The sequence below is a fragment of the Hyperoodon ampullatus genome (assembly GCF_949752795.1).
Source record: "Hyperoodon ampullatus genome assembly, chromosome: 18".
Taxonomy (NCBI): Eukaryota; Metazoa; Chordata; class Mammalia; order Artiodactyla; family Ziphiidae; genus Hyperoodon; species Hyperoodon ampullatus.
Genome location: NC_136931.1, coordinates 37,248,318 through 37,270,715, shown reverse-complemented (window position 1 = coordinate 37,270,715; position 22,398 = coordinate 37,248,318). Strand labels below are relative to the sequence as shown.

The 22,398-nt window shown below is 35.8% G+C and overlaps 1 protein-coding gene across 1 annotated transcript in view; it reads right to left on the bottom strand.

Annotated features, from left to right (window-relative positions):
• Positions 1-22,398, bottom strand: part of ITFG1 (integrin alpha FG-GAP repeat containing 1) — a gene marked incomplete at its 5' end in the record, with an annotated part of 260,202 nt that overhangs the window by 17,097 nt on the left and 220,707 nt on the right. Inside the window, one exon of the mRNA XM_079722990.1 lies at positions 18,279-18,357. Coding sequence (XP_079579116.1) covers positions 18,279-18,357 — 79 coding nt within the window. The remainder of the gene's footprint in view (positions 1-18,278; positions 18,358-22,398) is intronic.

Below are 22,398 nucleotides of genomic sequence, written 5' to 3'. Positions count from 1 at the left end.
AAAATAAACTCAAAATGGATTAGAGGGCTTCCCTGGTGGCGCAGTGGTTGGGAGCCCGCCTGCCGATGCAGGGGACGCGGGTTCGTGCCCCGGTCTGGGGGGATCCCATATGCCGCGGAGCGGCTGGGCCCGTGAGCCGTGGCCGCTGAGCCTGCGCGTCCGGAGCCTGTGCTTCGCAATTGGAGAGGCCACAGCAGTGAGAGGCCCGCGTACAACACACACACACAAAAAAAAAAGGATTAGAGACCTAAATGTAAAACGGGGCACTATAAAACTCTTAGAGGAAAACATAGGAAGAATACTCTTTGGCATAAATCACAGCAAGATATTTTTTGATCCCCCTCCTAGAGTAATGGAAGTAAAACCAAAAATAAACAAATGGGACCTAATGAAACTTAAAAGCTTTTGCACAGCAAAGGAAACCATAAACAAGACAAAAAGACAACCCTCAGAATGGGAGAAAATATTTGCAAATGAATCATTGGACAAAGGATTAATCTCCAAAATATATAAACAGTTCATGCAGCTCAATATTAAAAAAGCAAACAACCCAATCCAAAGATGGGCAGAAGACCTAAATAGACTTTTCTCCGAAGATGACATACAGATGGCCAAGAAGCACATGAAAAGCTGTTCAACATCACTAATTATTAGAGAAATGCAAATCAAAACTACAATGAGGTATCACCTCACACCAGTAAGTATGGGCATCATCAGACAATCTACAAACAACAAATGCTGGAGAGGGTGTGGAGAAGAGGGAACCCTCTTTCACTGTTGGTGGGAATGTAAATTGATACAGCCATTATGCAGAACAGTATGGAGGTTCCTTAAAGAACTAAAAATAGAATTACCATATGACCCAGCAATCCCACTACTGGGCATACACCCAGAGAAAACCATAATTCAAAAAGACACATGCACCCCAATGTTCATTGCAGCAATGTTTACAATTGCCCGGTCATGGAAGCAACCTAAATGCTCATCGACAGACGAATGGATAAAGAAGATGTGGTACATATGTATGATGGAATATTACTCAGCCATAAAAAGGAATGAAATTGGGTCATTTGTAGAGACGTGGATGGATCTAGAGACTGTCATACAGAGTGAAGTCAGAAAGAGAAAAACAAATACTGTATATTAACGCATATATGTGGAACCTAGGAAATGGTACAGATGAACCGGTTTGCAGAGCAGAAGTTGAGACACAGGAGTAGAGAACAAACGTATGGACACCAACGGGGGGAAAGTGGCGGGTGGTGGTGGTGGTGGTGTGATGAATTGGGAGATTGGGATTGACATGTATTCACTGATGTGTATAAAATGGATGACTAATGAGAAAAAAGAAAAAAATTAACAACAACAAAATAAACCCAGAGCTCCTGATTTTTCTTCCAATACCTGCTCCATTTCAGTTATGGCAACTCCAACTTTCTACTTGCTCTGGCCAGTAACCCTATATTTACAGTACTTTTTTTTTCTCATATCCTCTACCCAGTCCGCCAAAAAATCAAATATATATCTACAATCCCAAAATATCCAGAATCCCACCATTTCTACCTGCATGACTGTTACCTTGGTTAAAGCCACCATCATTTCTAGCCAGAATTATTTTACTAGCTCTCTAATTAGTTTCCCTGCTTTAGCTCTTGCTCTTCCTATAGTCTACTGTTTCACTCAGTTTACACTCCATGCCCTCATTTAACTCAGATTTCATCTTCTACTCCTTAACCCCCTTCTTTCATTCTACTCCAAGACATTGCTCTCCACTGTTCCTTGGAAATTCCAGGAATGCTTATACCTTAAGGCTTCTGCTCTGGCTTTCTCCTCTACCTGGAGTATTCTTCAGAAGTTAACCATATGTATGACTCCCTTATATCCTTCAAATCTTTGTTCAAATGACATTTTCTCAGAGAGGGTCACTCTGACCACCCTACATAAAACTGATAAGTCCTTCTGTATCCTTCTTACCCTGCTTTATTCCCCACCCCCACAGTAGATATCACCTCCTAACCATGACATAATATTAAACAACTCACTTATTATGTTTATTACCTCTTTTCACCTACTAGAATGTAATCTCTATGAGGGCTGAGAAATTGGTCTGTTTTATTCACCTCTATATCATAAGAGCCTAGAACAGGCCTGTCATATATTAGGCACTCAGTACATATTTGTCCAATGAATGAATGAATAAATGAAAGAACTTCTATCCTCCAAATGTGTCAGACCTGAGACTTGTAACATATTCCAATTCAAAAATACTATATCAATTTATACCACATAGATACCAGTACAGAAAGACAGTCTACCCAAAGGTAAAGTATCAGTTATATATAAGAATTCTGAACAATTTATAAATACATACATAAAAGGCATTTGTGACATCAATTATCTTCACTTTATTATGAGGAAATCAAGAGGTCAAACAATTTGACCAAAACCACATAGCTACTAAATGGTAGAGCTGGGATTTTCTTCTTCTTCTTTTTTTTTTTTTTGCGGTACGCGGACCTCTCACTGTCGTGGCCTCTCCCGTTGCGGAGCACAGGCTCCGGACGCGCAGGCTCAGCGGCCATGGCTCACGGGCCCAGCCGCTCCGTGGCATGTGGGATCTTCCCGTACCGGGGCATGAACCTGCGTCCTCTGCGTCGGCAGGCGGACTCTCAACCACTGCACCACCAGGGAAGCCCTGGGATTTTCATTTTGGCAGGTTAATTCCAAATGCCACATCCTTCATCATTACCTGTGATCCTTTTTTCAGCTGAAAAAGAAGTGTGGGGCTTCCCTGGTGGCGCAGTCGTTGAGAGTCTGCCTGCTGATGCACGGGACGCGGGTTCGTGCCCCGGTCTGGGAAGATCCCACATGCCATGGAGCGGCTGGGCCCGTGAGCCATGGCCGCTGAGCCTGCACGTCCAGAGCCTGTGCTCCACAACGGGAGAGGCCACGACAGTGAGAGGCCCGTGTACCGCAAAAAAAAAAAAAAAAAAAAAAAAAAAACCAAAGAAAAAAGAAGTGTGATATTTGTCTTATCACTCTATAAAAAGGACTTCTAATGACAGAATACCATCCCCTCCCCTCCCCACCAATGTCAGTTGTTCATTTCCTTTACTGTTTGGATCTCTGTATTTGTGGGGTCCTAGGATATGATATGGTAACCTGAAACATTTTGTACATAGCCATTCCAGTTAACATGGCATTTGTTTAGTTTGTAAATCTAGACTGTAGGGCATTTGAGCCCAATGAGCATACCTTAGGCTTTGTGATGTTCCCATTCTATACCTAAAGCCCGAGGTATTTAAGCAATTCTTCTGTGAGATGAGCCTGGTTTATCTTGTTCATCTTCTATTACAGACACCAACTTTAATACTATTATGTTCACAGGGGATACAATTATGAACATGACAATCCTCTGGCTATGGACTAGCCCTTAACTGACACTAGAATAAGCTCAGGTTCTCTGGCTCATTCCAGATAGTTTAAAAAGTTATAATCGGTAGAGTGAAAAATTTAGGACTACTCTCACTGCTTGTAGGGGGGATGTTAAAGAAACATCGTCATGTATTTGTCCCCTGTGGTGTGTGTCTTAAATTATATTTTCCTGTAAGAAAACGGTTAGAATATCAGGTAGGGGAAAATGTTTCTCTATGAGGAGAATTTATAATTGTGAGAATGGCAAGCTGGATAATAACAAATGGTAGACTAAAGTCAAGAAAAATTAAGCTAAGACTTTGAAAGGAAAATATGTTTTCATATTTTGTTATTGCATTATCAAGAGTGATTAGGATTCTATTAAAATCAATGGATAAAAAAGGTATTGACAAATGATAAAATTAAAAGTTTAAAAATACTTTCATTTGCTGCTATTCTAATTTAATTGCCAACAGAGTAAGTTTCTGATATAGCTAATAAAATCTTCCTAGCTATAACAATTATCATGGTTGTTTGCTCTTGAATGCCACCCTGGGGTAATAATTTGTGTTATCTAATGTGATAAGGCTCATTGTAAATGTTTATCAAATCAGATATCCTAGCCAGAAAAAGTCTAGCAGTGAAATTGGTGTTTATGATCTACCCTGATCATATAATCCTTTTCCTGATATTTTAAAATAATTTTTAAAGTTTCAAAGAACTTACATGTGAACTTATAGAAAAGAATCTCTATGTCACATGCTACATATATGTATTCTAAGTCTGTGGAAGTTACTTAAAAAAGTCTAAGGTGACCTTTGTGGCTTCTTACTAAAATATTGAGTTGATCTGAGACTACACTGTCCCAAATATTCTAGATAATATAGAATATCATAGCTGTTACAGTAGGATGATTTCTGGTAATATATACCAGTGACCACTTTTTAAACAACAAATTATCAACTAAGATAGAATAGTAGTCAAAGAAAACAAGTGATAAAATGTATTAAAACAGTGATGATGTTCAACATTTAAATTCATTGCTGAAGTGTTTAGCCACTTTTAGGGAGGGACAGCTAATTCCTATATTTAGAACATGGTAATTGCAAAAAGGCTCCTTATTGTCAACAGGCTAAACTTACCTGCACTTCTCAACATCATATTGTAATGTCACACCAGAATTCAGAAGTGGGGAAAAAAAGAGGACAAAATAGATTTGGAAGGTGAGGAGAAGCCAAAAGAAATTTTGACTGAGTATAATAAAAATATTGGAATTTAATTTTAAAATTTGGCTATAGACACTTGATAGTTAAAACATTTACTAAATCATAGCTTCTTCTTATTTTTGTCTTAAAATTCACTGATTTAAATTAAATGGATGGCAACCCACATAGAAAAAAGAAATGAAGCAGTTATTCTCTGCTTGATGGTAAAATCTTCTATTGGCTTATATGACTAAGGCACATCATTTTTTTTGGACTTTGAGAAAAGCTAGTTTCCAGTGTAAGTGGATTCTCACTAATCACTTACTAAGTCTGTGATTAATTAGTTTGTTTATTCTATAGATATTAAGCACCATGCTATATATCAGGCACCCTGTTGACTGGAGAAGCACCTTAATCTGTGATCAAATTATAAATCTAAGACATGTTAATTCAACGTCGCTATATAAATACACCTTGGTTTTTTTTAAATAATTTTTTTTATTTTTTAATTTATTTTTGGCTGCATTGGGTCTTCATTGCTGCACGTGGGCTTTCTCTAGTTGCGGCAAGTAGGGGCTACTCTTCTTTGCGGTGCGCGGGCTTCTCATTGCAGTGGCTTCTCTTGTCGTGGAGCACAGGCTCTAGGCGCGCGGGCTTCAGTAGTTGTGGCTCACAGGCTCTAGAGCGCAGGCTCAGTAGTTGTGGCACACGGGCTTAGTTGCTCCATGGCATGTAGGATCTTCCCAGGCCAGGGATTGAACACACGTACCCCACATTGGCAGGCGGATTCTTAACCACTGCGCCACCAAGGAAGCTCCTACACCTTGGTTTTTAACAGTCCTACTTAGTAATCAGCTTAAGAACAAGAAATAGGCTGTCTTCATAGAAAGGCATAATCCATGTACAGAAAGTATTTAATACCTTTAAAAATATGTGGTGTTACCAGGTGCTATAGAATGTGGATCCAGAAGAAAGAGCCTGTATTATAGTAAGTGAATACTATATAGGGAGTTCATGAAGCTACATGCCTAAATGCTAAATTCCTGTATTTCAGAAGTTAGGATTGTAGCAACTTATGGAAATTTTCTTAAAACAATGGTTGGCTTCTTTTCCTGGTAGTCAATGGTGGCTTATAATGGTGAGTAAAGGAATCCACTGATGTCTGACCTAATCCTTTGGAGTATTCTGACTTATTTCTGAACTCAGCTTCTAGATAACTGACAAGGATAAAGTGATGAAGTATGTGGAAGAACCTCTTACTAGACTGAAAACAGTTCCATAAGAAGAGGTGCTTAGGTGCTTCCAACCTAGTGACTTAATCATTTCTATGCCCCATTTCTAGGGCCCAGCATAGTGGCTGACACATATCAGGCACTTGGTAAATGTCTGCTCTACTAACCTGAAGGTTTGGTAGTAAACAACAAAGTAAAGTTTGTACAGTTGCTTAACTTTAGTTTTCTTTGAGGTCTAATAATATGCCATATCAATGACTGCTGTTGAAGACCTCCATTTTGGCTTTGAATTAAAATAACTTTGATATCAGCTTAAAGGCTGGAACTTGAACAAATGTGTTCCTTAACACAGGAGACCTGTGATGTGATATTATGATGTGATATTATGGGAAGTACACAGGATTTGAATGCCAAAGACAGTATTCCACACTGCTTTGTTTGATCTTTAGAAAGTCCCTTGCCCTCCCTAAGCCTTAATTTGTTTATTCATTCACCTTAACATTTGCTGAATGCACACTGTATGCCTTTTACACAGAGATGAAAAAGACAAATCTTGACCTGGGGATGCTTAAACATACAACAACAGAAAAATACAACTTGAATGTTTCCTCATCTATAAAATCAGAATTACAATACCACCTACTGAATGGGTTTTATGAGACAATTACAACAACAGTACTTAACTTTTAATGTATATAAAAGTGCTTTTAAAGCTGCAAAACTGGGGCTTCCCTGGTGGCGCAGTGGTTGGGAGTCTGACCTGCCGATGCAGGGGATGCGGGTTCGTGCCCCGGTCCGGGGGGATCCCACATGCCGCGGAGCGGCTGGGCCCGTGAGCCATGGCCGCTGGGCCTGCGCATCCGGAGCCTGCGCATCCGGAGCCTGTGCTCCGCAACGGGAGAGGCCGCGGCGGTGAGAGGCCCGCGTACCGCAAAAACAAAAAACTGCAAAACTACAAATGTTATTTGTTATTTTTATTATTATATAATCATTCCTCATATTTTCTGTTTTTTTCTTACGTTGAATTTCAACTTGATATTAGTTCCTGAAAAACAGTATAACATCATTTTTTCATAGAAGTTTTTCTGATTTCTCTTTTGGAATAAATCAGGAAGCTTAGAACACTGGTTCAAGCTTTACCTGTCAACCTACTTCCCAGCTATAAATTTAGAATGTGAGTAGTTTTCTTCCTTTTGTTAAATTGATATATAATTCACATGCCACAAAGTCCACCAATTTAAAGTGTACAATTCAGTGGTTTTTAGTATAGTCACAAGGTTGTACAACTGTCACCACTAATTCCAGAACATTTTCATCACCGCAAAAAGGAACCCTGGACCCATTAGCATTCACTTCCCATTTCTTCTCTGGCCCAGTTCCTGGTAACCCTCACCTGCAAGTTCCTTTCTATTTCTATGTATTTGCTTATTCTAGACATTTCATATAAATGGAATCATGTAATATGCAGCCTTTTGTATCTCGTTTCTTTCACTTAGAATAATGTTTTACAAGGTTCATCCATGTTATAGCATATTTCATGTTTTTAATGGGATAATATTCTATTGTATTGATATGCCACAGTCGGTTTATCCATTTATTAGTTGATGGACATTTGGTTTGTTTATTACACTTTTTGGCTATTATGAGTATGAATATTATGCTATGAACATCGATGTACAAGTTTTTGTGTGACATATATTTTAGATTCTCTTGGGAATATATGTAGGAGTAGAATTAATGGTTCATACGGTAACTCTATGCTTAACTTTTTGAGAAACTGAGTAGTTTGATTTTGATAATTGCTTTTCTAGAGCTTAATGCACATTGCACCTAATGAAGGAATGATAAAACCCATTGCCAATGCATGAAAAAATAATGCAAAGGGAAACAATAAAATAAATCTACAACTCTCATAAAGCCAAACTGCATTGGGTGCTATTGCCTGTGGAGGTCTAATTTAATGGTCAGTGCTCCTGTACAGAGTTGTATTAAGGACGTAAACTTTTCTGAAGTTATGTGCAATTATGTTCCAGCTGTCATTCTCTGGATTAAAAAGATAAACTCTGTTTTCCAAAGTGGACAGTGTGGTATAAATTAGCTAAATGGGAAAGCTTGGCTTGTGCTTTAGTGCACTTTATTTTTCAAGTTGGAGATCTATACCTCTTTGAGAGGCAAACCCATAGGCCACAGCATTTTGCTATAAGCTGTGTTTTTTGGTGGTGACAAAAACCACAAGGGGGTAAAACTGTTTAGTTCTGAAATAGGGATAAAAGACACATAGCTACTTTATAAATCGAAGAGGCAGTGTTTTTAGTTACAGATTGCAAGATAGTTTATTTTTAGTGAAACATTAAAAATAAATGTTTATTAGACTAGGTATCTGTCACATGTTAGTCAACTTGGAGAGACCTAGATGCAATTCTTGGCTATCAACAGACACAAAACATAAATATACCTTGAATTTTTCCTTTACTAAAGTCACTTATTTCACATGTACCTTTTTCCTAGAGGACGTGATTAAAGTTGTGAAATGTCAGTAAGCACATTCTCTTAAACTCTTAAGCTTTCAACTTCTCCTTCTCCACACTTCTTTCCCTTTACTGTCTACTCAAGTCTGCACTTCTCAAACATACCTTTTAAATACTGTTGACAGGTCCATCTCTGTAAATTCTTTCATATTTGGCTCTTAAGCAAACAGAATACATTCCTTCTAGTGATTATTTATTGTTGTATAACAAACCAGCTCAAAGCTTAGTGGCTTACAACCATACCATTTTCTTTCTCATGATTCTGTGGGTTGGCTGGGCTGACTCACATGGCTGCATTCAGCTGGCAGATCAGCTGGGAGGCCTGAGTAGGCATCTGTCCTTACAATCGTTCATTCTTAAGGTGACTAGACTGGGCAGATCTCAGGGCATTATCCCAAGAGGGTAAGTCTCAAAGTCTAAGAGCTTATCAAGGCTATACTTGTGTCATGTTTGCTGATGTCCCCTTGGTTAGGCAGAGTGAATGTGGAAGGAGACTATATTATGAGTCATTGGGGCCACTAGTGTAGCAGTTTGCACTTCAATATTCATTAAGATAAACTATATTTTTTATTCCTTTTTCTCTTTGCTCTTTAGTTTGGGAAGTTTCTATTGACATCTTCGAGCTCACTGATTCTTTCCTCAGCCATGTTCAAGCTGCTGCTGAGCCACTCAAAGGCATTCTTCATTTCTGTTGCAGTGTTTTTGTTTTCTAGCATTTCCTTTTTTTTCCATTTGAGCCCTTAGGATATTAATCATAGTTACCGTAAATTCTTAGTCTTATAATTCCAAAATCTCTGTCATAACTGAGTCTGGTTCTGATGCCTACTTTATCTATTCAAAATGTGGGGGTTTTTTGTCTTGTTTTTTTTGTCTTTTAGCATGCCTTGTAATTTTTTGTTGAAAGCTGGACATGATGTATCAAGCAAAAAGAACTGAGGTAAACAGGTCTTTAGTGTGAGGTTTTATGTTTATCTGGCTATGAATTAGATTGCATTTACTGGTTGCTGTAGCTGTAGGTGTCGGAGGCTAACATTTCCTGTAGTGTCCTTGTTTTTGTCTCTTCCGTTATCTTTGGGTTTCCTTTTTAAATAGGGTTTGAACCTTGCTCCCCTGTTGTTGTATAGGAGCCTGATTGATGTGGTGGTAAGATGTAGGGGGCAGGTAAGTGTTCTCTAGTCCTGTGATTAGGTCTCAGTTTTTTAGTAAGCCTATGACCCTGGGCTGTGACTTTCATAAGTGCTTCCCAGGTCCTTTCCCCTCTCACCTATGAAGGTGAGACAGGAAGACTAGAGGGGGGTTAGAGCTGGATATTTCATTACCACCATTACCACCAAGTCAGTTAGGCTCTGGTAAAAAAGCAAAGTTGATTAGGTTTTCATAAAATAATTTCCCTTGAGGGCAGGCCTTTGTTAAGAAGAACTGTAGCTCTGGGAGTATTTGAAAAAGTTTATTTTCCCCCTTTCTCCTGAGAGAAGCACAAGAGGATTTTTCTTAAATCTTGTCCCTGAGAACCTGTGTGGCTCACAGAGGTAAAAATCATGAAAGTTTGGGTCCCCAAAGGTAGGAGTTTTTAATCTCTTAAACCAGTCTCAAACTGAGTCCCCAGAATTACCCTTTAAGTGTTCCTGCCAGTGGCTGGCCCCAGCTGTGGCTTCTGCTCTGGTAAGCTGCCATTTTATACATTTCTCTGTCTTTCCAGTTTGGGGGGCAGCAGTTTGCCCAGTGTCTTCAATTCTCTAATGGATCTAAGAAGAGTTTTTGATTTTCATTTTGGTCATCATTTGGCTGGGGCAGGGGTGGGAATGGAAGGGAGGATGGGAGTATGATTTCCAAGCTCTTTACATGTTGGACCAGAAACCAGAAGTCACCAATACTGTACTTGTTAAGCAGAGATTTTTCATTCATTTGTTTTTTCTTTCTTTTCTTTATTTAAACATATATTTCAAGAAATGGGCAACCAGGCCTATTTTACATTGTTTACTGATTTAAAAAAATATAAAATCTTGAAATAAATTAAGTAGCATTCATATTTTAAATTGTTACTTTTTATAAATGTACACAATTAAGTAAAAATGTATTATAATGATTAGTAAACTGCTCACTGAATTAAATTTTAAAATAAGAAATATTTTGTGTAAAGACCAATCTATACTAAATTCCAGGCCATTTGTCAAGCTATACAAAAACACTAAAGCAACTAAATAAAACCAATGGGGATATCTGTCTAGGATACTAGAGTTTTTCCTCAATGCACTTATGAAAATAAAAAGAAAATATTCAAAGATATTATAGCTTCTGTGTGTTGATTTTAAAAAACAGAACAAGATTTTCTTTATTGACTGTCAAATTATTTCCTTTTTGTGTTGCTCCTAATAAAGTTACATTTTTCATGTTTTGACTTTGCTAATGCTAAATCTGTATTACTTCTTGTTCATTTCCGATCCATATTATACACCAATCCTTCAAAGGAAGACTTCCTTCACAAAAATGTAACATGTCAGTTACATGTAACATGTCAGTCAGGCCTCTTCTTTGAGTTCCTGTTGTACTTATTGTTGCCATTAACTTGATACTTATTGCTTTGTAATTACTATTTAAGAAGACACTTCAATAGACATATCTATGTCTAGCTCCTGAAATATAAAGTTCTTGATATTTGAAATATAAAGTAACGTCTTAATATTTTTGCACATTCACAGCACCTGGCAAAGTGTCATGTTCAGTTATCCAGGCAAATAAGGAGAAGGGTATCAAATTTTTACGAAGTCTTATAGGTAATGATATGGAATCCTAGTCTTTTCTTAAGACGCCACACTCTAGACACCTAAGTCTTATAGAAGGGACCTGTAAATAGTGAAGTCAGTCATCTTCCAGGAAGTTACTAGTCTTTTAAAAATCTTTCATTAGTGGCTTATCATCTTATTTTTTCTTGTTTTTACTCTCCAAATAAACTACAGACTTTTTGAGGATGATGAATATTATTTTATACTTTTTTTAAAATGGTTTTTGGCTCCTATGAGTATTTTTTTTTCCATTTTTTTGGCTGCGTCGGGTAACAGTTACGGCACCTGCGACTCTGTTGAGGCATGTGGGAGCTTTCATTGAGGCGCGCGGACCTCTCTCTAGTTGCGGTGTGCAGGTTTTTTCTCTTCTCTTGTTTTGGTGTGCAGGCTCCAGGGCACGTGGGCTCTGTAGTTTGTGGCATGTGGGCTTAGCTGCCCCACAGCATGTGGCAACTCGGTTCCACAACCAGGGATCAAACCCACATTCCCTGCATTGGAAGGCAGATTCTTTACCACTGGACCACCAGTGAAAACCCTATTTTATACTTCTAAAAGTACCTAGGATCACAGCTCATACTGGTATGTTCAATAAATATTTTTTGAATAATAAAATAAAAAAATCTTCACAGAGCAAACCACTACACTGTGGAATTTACTGTCTATATGCATAGCCCCCACTCTCAGACAACATACATATTACAAATGACTCTCATGCTCCTGAAGTTTTCACTTGTCAAATACAATCACTCTCTTGTAATTTTTATTCTCTTACTCTTGTGGCTTTTTTACTTGCTCATATTTATCGATTTGTCCTTATAAGTTTCTTTTTGACTTATTCTTACAATTCCTTACGCTTATTTAATCTCATGTCTTCTTTAGTTCTCTATAAATTAGGGGTAAGTGTTGCAAAGTCACTCATCTTTGAAGATAAAGTGGTTTTATAACCCATTACTGTTTCACTGAAGGAGGTTATCATGCAAAGCTGGTGGTAAGGAATTCCTGATTGTCATTTCCAGTAAAGGACCAATTTAGATAAATAACAGCATAATCCTGGTTCCCCTCCCATCTCTTATGACATTGCTGTCATTCATATCACTTATTCATATACTATCATCACCCAGTACACTGTTATTATTATTACTTTAAACAATCTGAAAGTTATTTTTTAGATCAACTAAGAAATAAAAGGTCTTATTTTATCTTCATTTATTTATTCCTTTCTTATATAGGTATGTGTTTCTGACCTATCATACTCCTTATCCCTAAAGAACTTCCTTTAACTTCTTTTGGGGAGTAGATCTGCTGGTGATGCTTCCCTCAGTTTTTGTTGGTCTGATAAAGTCTATTTCTCCTTTGTGTTTAAAAGATAATTCTGCTGTATATAGAATTCTAGGTTGGTGACTTCTTCTTTCAACACTTCAAATATTTCACTCTCTCTCTCTTTTTTTTAAATTAATTAATTATATTTTTGCCTGTGTTGGGTCTTCACTGTTGTGCGTGGGCTTTCTCTAGTTGTGGTGAGCAGGCGCTACTCTTTGTTGCAGTGTGTGGGCTTCTCATTGCAGTGGCTTCTTTTGTTGAAGAGCACAGGCTCTAGGCGCACAGGCTTCAGCAGTTGTAGTACGTGGGCTCAATAGTTGTGGCTTATGGGCTCTAGAGTGCAGGCTCAGTAGTTGTGGTGCACGGACTTAGTTGCTCCACGGCATGTGGGATCTTCCCGGACTAGGTCTTGAACCCGTGTCCCTTGCATTGGCAGGCGGATTCTTAACCACTGTGCCACCAGGGAAGCCCGGCACTACAGCTTCTTATTTTCTTTCTTTTGGTTTTCCAGAATATGACTGTGACCCACTTGCATCTGTGTAGATGGGATTTCTAATTGCTGAAGAGCTGAATAATTTGTAAACTTCCTTACAGTTTCTCAGACTCTCTGTATTTCTTGTAATTAATTAATTCAATTTATAATTAAATGAAGAGGATGTATCAGTACTGCTTAGAGCTATTCCATATTTTTCCTCCTTCCCTTTCTCTCTTTCATTTCAGTGGAAAAAAAAATCATTATTCGCCATGCCCTCATCTTTATCTCTGTGGACTTGACTATTCCTGTGAGGTCTTTACTTGGTGTGAGGTAAGGAAAGGGAATGATTCTTCTTGCAAGAATTCATTCTTTCAGATAAGAAGAATATCATGGATAATCCAGCAGGGCATAACAACTCTTTCCATTATCTTGTTATGAATTATGATTTTTGACACAAAAATATGCCTGATTAAGTATTGCTAAAGCTAAAATTTTTGGGTATGAGAATTTAAAATGTGATGAGTAATTAAAATAAAATGACTCAAGACAAAAAATTCTTTTACGGATAATTACGTGTGGATAAATGGAACATGACTATACTTTGAAGATAATTTCAGAAAATATGCAGGTGAGAAATGAACATAAAGAATAAAATGTGTTTTGACACTGAAAGATGTAATTGACAATTACTGATTAAAATGGAGAAACCTGAAAGGTTAAAATTATAGAAAGACAATGTGCTTATGTTACAACAAATCATTTTTTCTCAATAATCTAATGTTTACCATCAATATGAATTTTGTTATACCTAATCCAAATGCTTTTTTGCCCTTTCATATCAGTCTACCATACATTTTAACTGCTCTTATATTTGAAGCATATGATGAAGAGTGCATAGTAGGTAAAGGTTACTTATGCTTTTCTCAGATATGTTAACAAATAGTAATGTTAGAGGGCTAAAGGGAAATGATTTTATAACAGCAGGGCCAAATAAGCAATTTAAGAGGTAGAAAACAATTCTTGGTCTATTAGTGTTATTATTTAGAAATGACCAACAACTCCCCAATCCATACAATTTGGCCTACATGTTCCTGTCTACTAAGTTCTTATTAAATATTATTTAGGAAATTCGGGTACTTATTGCAGGTCTCTGGCTAATTTACAAGAATAGTAAATGGTTATTTAGAAAATTAATGACTCCTCTGTAATATAATTGTCTAATAACATTTGGCTACTCACGCTTTGCTAGGAAGTGGAGTAAGACCACAGAGTATTTGGTAACAATAAGATCTGTCTACAAGCAGAAAGGATAATTAGGCCAGGCCTTTTTTGAATAACACTAAGGCATGTTATTGTGTCTGGCAGTGGCTTTCAAACTTTTTTGATCACAGCCCACAGTAAAAACTACATTTTATGTCACCACCCAGTAAGAACACAGACACACAAACCCTAAAATAAAACTTTCATGAAACAATACTAAATGTAGGATACACTTGATATTTTCTAACTTTTATTCTTTTAAATAAAAAGCCCTTAACAGAACCCATTAAATTCATTTCATGATCCACTAATGAGCAGTGACCCTTAGCTGCTCTATAAGAAAACCAGGGTTGCAGCTTCTGAAGTATTCATATGTGGTCATTCTCTTCCTAGAGTGGAAAGTTCTCTACTAGTGGGGCTGTATGGGTTGGAAGGTATAGTTTAACCAAGTAATTTTTCTTTAGACTTCAACATGCTTAATTAACATTTAAACTAGAAATTTCATCCTTTAAAATTTGGGGCAGGTTTTCATAATAGCACTTCCTAAATCAATTAAATTAAGTGCCACTTCCCTGTTTAGAACATATATTTATACATGAAATATAGCATATGCGTGAAATATTTTTAAAATATTTATAATTACTTATTATTAACATAGTTCTCAAATTAAAAGCAATATATGATCAGTGTATAAACTAAAATGCAAAAAATAAAGAACAAAATCCCACAACCAAGAGGTATTCCTGGTAACGTTTGTATGTCATTTTGTTTTTATATTTTTCCTATACATGGGCTCACTTAAAAACTCCACACCCACACCCACACAATTTGGATTATGCACACAGATGTGCCTCCTTCCCAAGTGTTATACCATAAACATCTGTTCATTTCATCAAAAATTATTCTAAAATATTTTGTAGGCTGGAAATTATTATATCATAATTTATTATTTCTCAATTGTTGGACATTTAGATTTTCCCAGTTTGTTATAGTCTTTTATCTTTGTTTATGATTTTTTGCAATGAAAATGTATGCGTTCATTTGATTTATGCATTTATCTTTTCTATAGATATTTTCTCCTTTGCGTTTATGCTTACAAATTCCTTCCTAATCCAGGGAAGAAGTAAATATATAATTGAGTGAGAATAAACTCAATGTTCCATTATTGTTTTGGAGTAGATTAAAAAGCAATCATGCTAAGGAAATATTTTTCCATTTACTTAAAAAAACAGCAATGTGTAGTGAATATTATTGAATGGGTTTTTAGCATCTAATAAGATATCCTACTAGGTACCAATGCCTAGTTTGTAGTAGAGGTTCAATAAATATATATTGTGAACAACAATCACTGATTAGAAAATATCTTCTATATCTAATTTTTGGTAGGTTTCAATTTGCTGTAAAATTTATCTTTTAAAAATAAAAAGGGGGCTCCCCTGGTGGCGCAGTGGTTGAGAGTCCGCCTGCCGATGCAGGGGACACGGGTTCGTGCCCCGGTCCGGGAGGATCCCACATGCCGCAGAGCGGCTGGGCCCATGAGCCATGGCCGCTGAGCCTGCACGTCCGGAGCCTGTGCTCCGCAATGGGAGAGGGCACAACAGTGAGACGCCCGTGTACCGCAAAAAAAAAAAAGGACTAAAAGTAGTAAATAGTTATAGAAATGTACCAAATAGGAAGTGAATCTCTTGAAATCTTGCTCTCCCAAGATACATGTTAACAGTTTGATGAGTACTTTTCTATGAAGTGAGAATTATTCATTTAACTGCACAAAAATATATCACATAGATCTTTACTGTTGTATTGTTATATTGAAAAAAAAACAAACCAGCAAATTATCCAGTTACTGTATCCACATACAAAACAATTCCAAAAGAAACTAGAACTAAGAAGAATGAAATTTTACCATTTGAAACGACATGGATGGACTTTGAGCATATTATGCTTAGTGAAGTAAGTCAGACAGAGAAAGACAAATACTGTATGTTTTTACATATATGGAATCTAAAAAATAAAACAAACAAATGAATACAACAAAATAGAAACAGACTCATAGATAGAGAACAAACTAGTGGTTACCAGAGGGAAGAGTGGTGGGGAGAGGGGCAAGATAGGGGATGGGAATTAAGAGTTAAAAACTACTAGATATAAAATAAATAAGATACAAGAATATAATGTTCAGCACAGGAAATGTAACCAATATTTTTTAATGACTTTAAATGGAATATAATCTATAAAAATATTGACTCATTATGTTGTACACCTGAAATTAATATAACACTATAAGTCAACTATACTTCAATTAAAAAAAAATTAGGACTAGCTAGATGAACAGACATGGAAAGATTTACACAATATACATTATATGAAAAAATAAAAGAGGGAGACAAATCTTTAAAAGATTGATTTACTGTTATGATAATAAAGAAATTTTCCCCATTTTAACCATCAGTGCATTCCTGAGGTAATCACCTACTTGATGGTCTTAAGTAAGTAATTCTTTCAAAATACAGATGAATTTAAATTGTTAGTATTTTAGATAGCATTTTTGATTGATAATTCACCAGTCAGCTAAGTTTTTGCTTTTGGGTATAACGGCTTTGTATACTAGCCATAAAGTTATACTAGCTTTATGAAGTTATACTAGCTTCATAAAATGAAATAAGTAACTTCATCATTTTTTCCCCCTGCATTCTGAAACATCTAATCTAGAACTAAAATTATGTGCATCTTGAAAGTCTCAAAGAGTTAAATGATAAAAAATAAAACCAGCTGGTCCTGGAATCTTTTATATACAGTTTAATATATATATGAATTAAAATGTAAATAAGTAATTTGTTCAAATCAACTATATCCAGATTTATTTTAAGTTTCCTTGACTGACAATGGTACATTAACATATTTGACTATACAGTTGACCCTTGCATAACACAGGTTTGAACTGCGCAGTTCCACTCATATGCAGATTTTTCTCAATAGTAAATACTACAGTACTATACAATTCACACTTGGTTGAATTGGAGGATACGGAGGAATGAGGGCCAACTATAAGTTATAGGCAGATTTTTAACTGCACAGAGGGTTGGCGCACCTAACCTCCCATGTTGTTCAAGGGTAAACTGTAATTGAGTCTGTAAATTTCTCCTTGAATTTTTCATACAGTTTTTGTTTCATGGAATGTTTCTGTGCTGATGCAGTAGCATGATGACAGTATTAAATGTGTACAATTAGCTTAAAAGGAAATGCACTCTGGTATATTATGTTATGCCATTATATAAAATGAAAATGGCTATATAATGAGTTCTTCCCTTTTTTTAGTACATTTAAAAATGGAGGAGTAACAGTAACTCTGTTTACATGTACTTCTTCATGGTTAGGACTCTAGCACTCTGAAAGAAGCATATGAATATGTTAGGATTCCTTTTCCTCCTTAGAGAATTGAAATGTTCACAGTTGTATTTATGGTGATTTGGATCGTATCTCAGTCAGCTAGTCATCTGTCAAGATCAGACATCCTTTGCTTAGTCTTATTTCCCTTTTGTCTTGACTGATTGCATTTCCCTTTATTCAAATGTAAAACAAGATTTTTCTTTATAATCATATATCAAAATATATGATTACATAATATTATATAAATTTGTATAATATTCCACATATGAAAAAACTAGGATTTTCTAGTCCACATATGAAAAAACTAGGATTAATCTAGGAGTAGATTGGAGTCCTAATTTTTACTTCTAAGATGAGCTCTGTTAACTAATTTACTATTTCATACTTTGATCAAGATAACTGAAGTAAATGCTCCCAATCTCTCTGTTACTTCAACTGAAAAATAAGGATAATTATGTGGCTCCATACAACAGGGATATATGAAGAATTTAATGTTAATATATTTGTCATGAGGACCTTTTGTAATCTACTGATGTAAGTATACAGAAAGACAAAGTATAATATAAAAAGTGAAGATTTTATAAAGAATGTGAAAACATGATGATAATTTTTGTCATCCAGTTTACTTTGTTAATATATTGATTAAAGGTGCTATTATGCATATCAAGTCTTACCTGAACCATTTTTCAGATATCCATTTGCATCTACAGTTGTATACATGATATAAGGTCCAGGCTGATTCACTCCAAAGGGCTGCAATAAAAAAGAAATAGTTAAGCCTTGGAAAGTAAGTGCATCATTTGAAGTTTCTGGCAAATCTATCATAAAAAGTAAATACTCCTCCATAAAATTCTTACATAGATGGCAGTTACTTAGAGAACATGTTCATAAATAGATAACCAGTGTTATCTATTTAAAAAACCCTGTATTAGTAGAAAATTCTTAACACTTTAAATGATTTGATAGTTGTATTTATATAGTTCATTAATTTTATTAGATATTTCTAAGATCTAATCATGTATTTTCTTATTACATAAGGATGAGTATTTTAGGCAAAATTTTCTTTACTACTTTTGCTCCCACCTGGAATAGTTTTATTATGACATTTCTGTTGAACATAGAGCATTGCTTTTCCCTTCTGGAACAAACTGGGCATAGTTTACATTTTCTCAATAAATAAAATTTCTCAAAAATAAATAAAATCCATCCATAATAATCATAATAGAATAAAAAATATTGCTGAGTAGTTCCAAAACATTTTTATCTCCTGCACTAGACTTAGAGAATACATTATTTTCCACTCAAGGAAAACATCACTGGCAGAGCCTAGTTACAATGGTGAGGTTTATCTCCAACTTGTGTATTGTTCTCTATTTCTGGAACATTCCTCACACCTTGATACAATGATTTATTCCCTTTAGAAATCAAAGTTAATTAAATGGGGTACAAAGAAACCAATGTCTGCAATGGGTATCCTAAGAAGAGATGAGAAAATGATCAAGAAATGCTTTGAACACTTCGCAGAATTAAAAATTCTACTGTGCTTCCCAATAAAGTAGGGAAAACTTAATAAAGAAGTTTAGATAGTTTAATTATGCACTACAAATGATTTTCCTTTAAGATGACAGGCAAGAAATTATTAATTTCATTGATGCTACAATAGCCTGATTGATATTTTAAGAACTTTAGAAATTCATTTGTTTCAATGACCATGAGAAAACAGGTTGCTACAAGAATGGAATTACTCATATGACATTACTAATTGAATAAGTTTCATAATAGACTATCACACAAAAAATAAAAACAAACTTGTTAATGAAGTATTTTTATGTAGAAAGAAGAATATTATGCTTTGTACAACATACTACTTCCATGAAAGAATTACCAAAATTCTATATCTATATTGCTGTTTGTAGATAGGCAAAAGAAAGCATTTTTCTTTAGATATGCATGTTTTTTAAAAAATTAAAGTACAGTTGAAAAAGTGAAGTATATTGTGTTAGTTTCAGGAGTACAGCATAGTAATTCAGTTATTTTTCCCATATATCCCTTTAAAGGTTATTAAAAACAAGATATTGAATAAAATTCCCTGCTTCCTCTCTCCTCTGGTAACCTTAAGTTTGTTTTCTACATCTATGAATCTGTTTCTGTTTTTTATATAGATTCATTTGTATTATTTTTTAGATTCCACATAGAAATGATATCTTGTCTTTCTCTGTCTGACTTACTTCACTAAGTATAATATTCTCTAGGACCATCCATGTTACCGTAAATGGCAATATTTCGTTCTTTCTTATTGCTGAGTAATATTCCATTGTATGTATATACACCACATTTTCTTAAGCCAACTGTCTGTTGATTGGGTTATTTATTGTACATGTTTTGGCTATTGTAAATTGTACTGCTATGAACATTGGGGTGCATGTATCTTTTTGAATTAAAGTTTTTTTTCCAGATATATACCCAGGAGTGGAATTGCTGGATTATATGGTAACTCTATTTTTAGTTTTTTAAGAACCCTCCATATTGTTTTCCACAGTGTCTGCACCAATTTACATTCCCACCAACAGTGTAGGAGAGTTCCCTTTTCTCCACACCCTCTCCAGCATATACTATTTGTAGACTTTTTGATGATGGTCATTTTGACTGGTGTGAGGTGATACCTCATTGTAGTTTTGATTTATATTTCTCTAATAATTAGTGATGTTGAGCATCTTTTCACGTGCCTGTTGGCCATCTGTAGGTCTTCTTTGGAGAAATGTCTACTTAGGTCTTCTGCCCATTTTTTAATTGGGTTTTTTTTTTTTTTTTTGCTATTGAGCTGTATGAGCTGTTTGTATATTTCGGAAATTAAGCCCTGGTTGGTCACATCATTTGCAAATATTTTCTCCCATTATATAAGTTGTCTTTTTATTTTGTTGATGGTTTCCTTTGCTGTGCAAAAGCTTTTAAGTTTGCTTAGTTTCCATTTATTTTTCCTTTTATTTCTTTTGCTTTGAGAGACTGATCTAAGAAAATGTTGCTATGATTTATGTCAAAGAATGTTTTGCCTATGTTCTCTTCTAGTTTTATGGTGTCATGTCTTATATTTAAGTCTTTAAGCTATTTTGAGTTTATTTTTGTGTATGGTTTGAGGAGTGCTGTAATTGATTTGTATGCAGCTGTTCAGCTTTCTCAACACCACTTGTTGAATAGACTGTCTTTTCTCTACTGTATACATATATATATATTTTTCATGTTGCTTCTGAAATCCCCAGTTGTTTAATTTTTATATAGAATCTAGGTCTCTTAGATCCATAAAATCTATAGGCAAGAAGGCTATAGGGAATTACCATAAATTAGCTGGGCTAATGGAATAAATAAAAGGAAAGTTTTCATCTAATTATCTGGACAACATAGACAGTGTTAAGCTAACTGTCTAATCTTATGGCTCTAACACTTGTTAATTAGCATAACTGCTTGTATTATCTCCCTTAATAAATTTAATTTTTAGTGAGATTGACCCTAAAACACTCCTTTTGGAGGATAAAATAGAGTTGGTGAGGAAGTCTAAACAAATTTTATACTTTTCATTTTTTTATTCAGTTATCCTATTTTACGAGCAAGTGGAATTTCTAAGTCTTTCTGTGAATTTAGTCTCTTCTGATGTCATGATCAAATATCAAAATGCAGTGTCCCAGCTAGAGAAGTGAGGATTGTGTTCAGGCACTGAATATTGGTAGAGCTTTAAGTGAAGAATTCACTGTGCATTTATACCATTTACCAGGTCTCACTGAACTGTCTTTAGTATTACCCTAATCTCAGTGAATATGCTGAGAATTTTAGATTCCTAGAAACAATCATAATAATAGCCAAAGTTCATTGAACATCTACAATATGCCAGATACAGTAGTAATAACTTTATATGCATTGGCTCAACAGTCTGTTATATCCATTTTCGAGATGAGAAAAATGAGGGCTTTGCACAGGGCCCCATGTCTAGTAAGTAGCAGTCAGGAATCAAACGTAGGTAGTCTGGCTGCAGGGTCCACACTCTTAAACATCGTGCTGTACTGACAGGCACTGATAATAAGACTGGAACCAAGCACTTTTTGAAATGAATATATGGCATTTTCACAAAAACATGAAGCTCTATTTATAATTCTTCAGGATGCTGGCAGTTCATCCTGTGTAGCATTTAAAAGCCCTTTAAAATAACAACTTTGTAATTTGGTCTTATCCCACAAATTGAACACTATTCTCACTGTCCCCCAAAACACACCTTTCCTGTATTTTTGGTATTCTTTGACCTTCAAAGTAGGACATGCTCTCTTGGTTCCCTTGCATGTGAATAATTGCTGCAGGTGATAGGACAACCCGGGTGGCTTTCAAGCTACATATGAATAAATTTTGAATGGGACGCTCTCTCAAAGGGATTTTTCTTATAGAATCCAAGACAATTGGATTGTAGCCCAAGGCAATCCCTGCAGGGGTTGGTTCGAATTTCCCATGCTTGCTGATCATGCATATACATCTCACAGAAAACTGTGCGATGCTAAATTTTAGCTCCTTCGGCTTCTGTGACTTAGAGTAAAGTAGTTTTCCATGCTGGTACTTCTTCCTGGGGTAGTGTGTATGTTCAGTAAAGAGTCCTGTTGGAAGAATTTGTGTTGGGCCATTACTTTCCTTGCTTCAGATGGGATGGAGACCTCCCACAGCACACGCACTCCCTGAAGCCAATGGACTGGTGGGAGCTGCAGGAAGCAAAAAAAAAAGCCCACCCGGTTTCTGGGGTGGGGTGGGAGCCTGGATTCA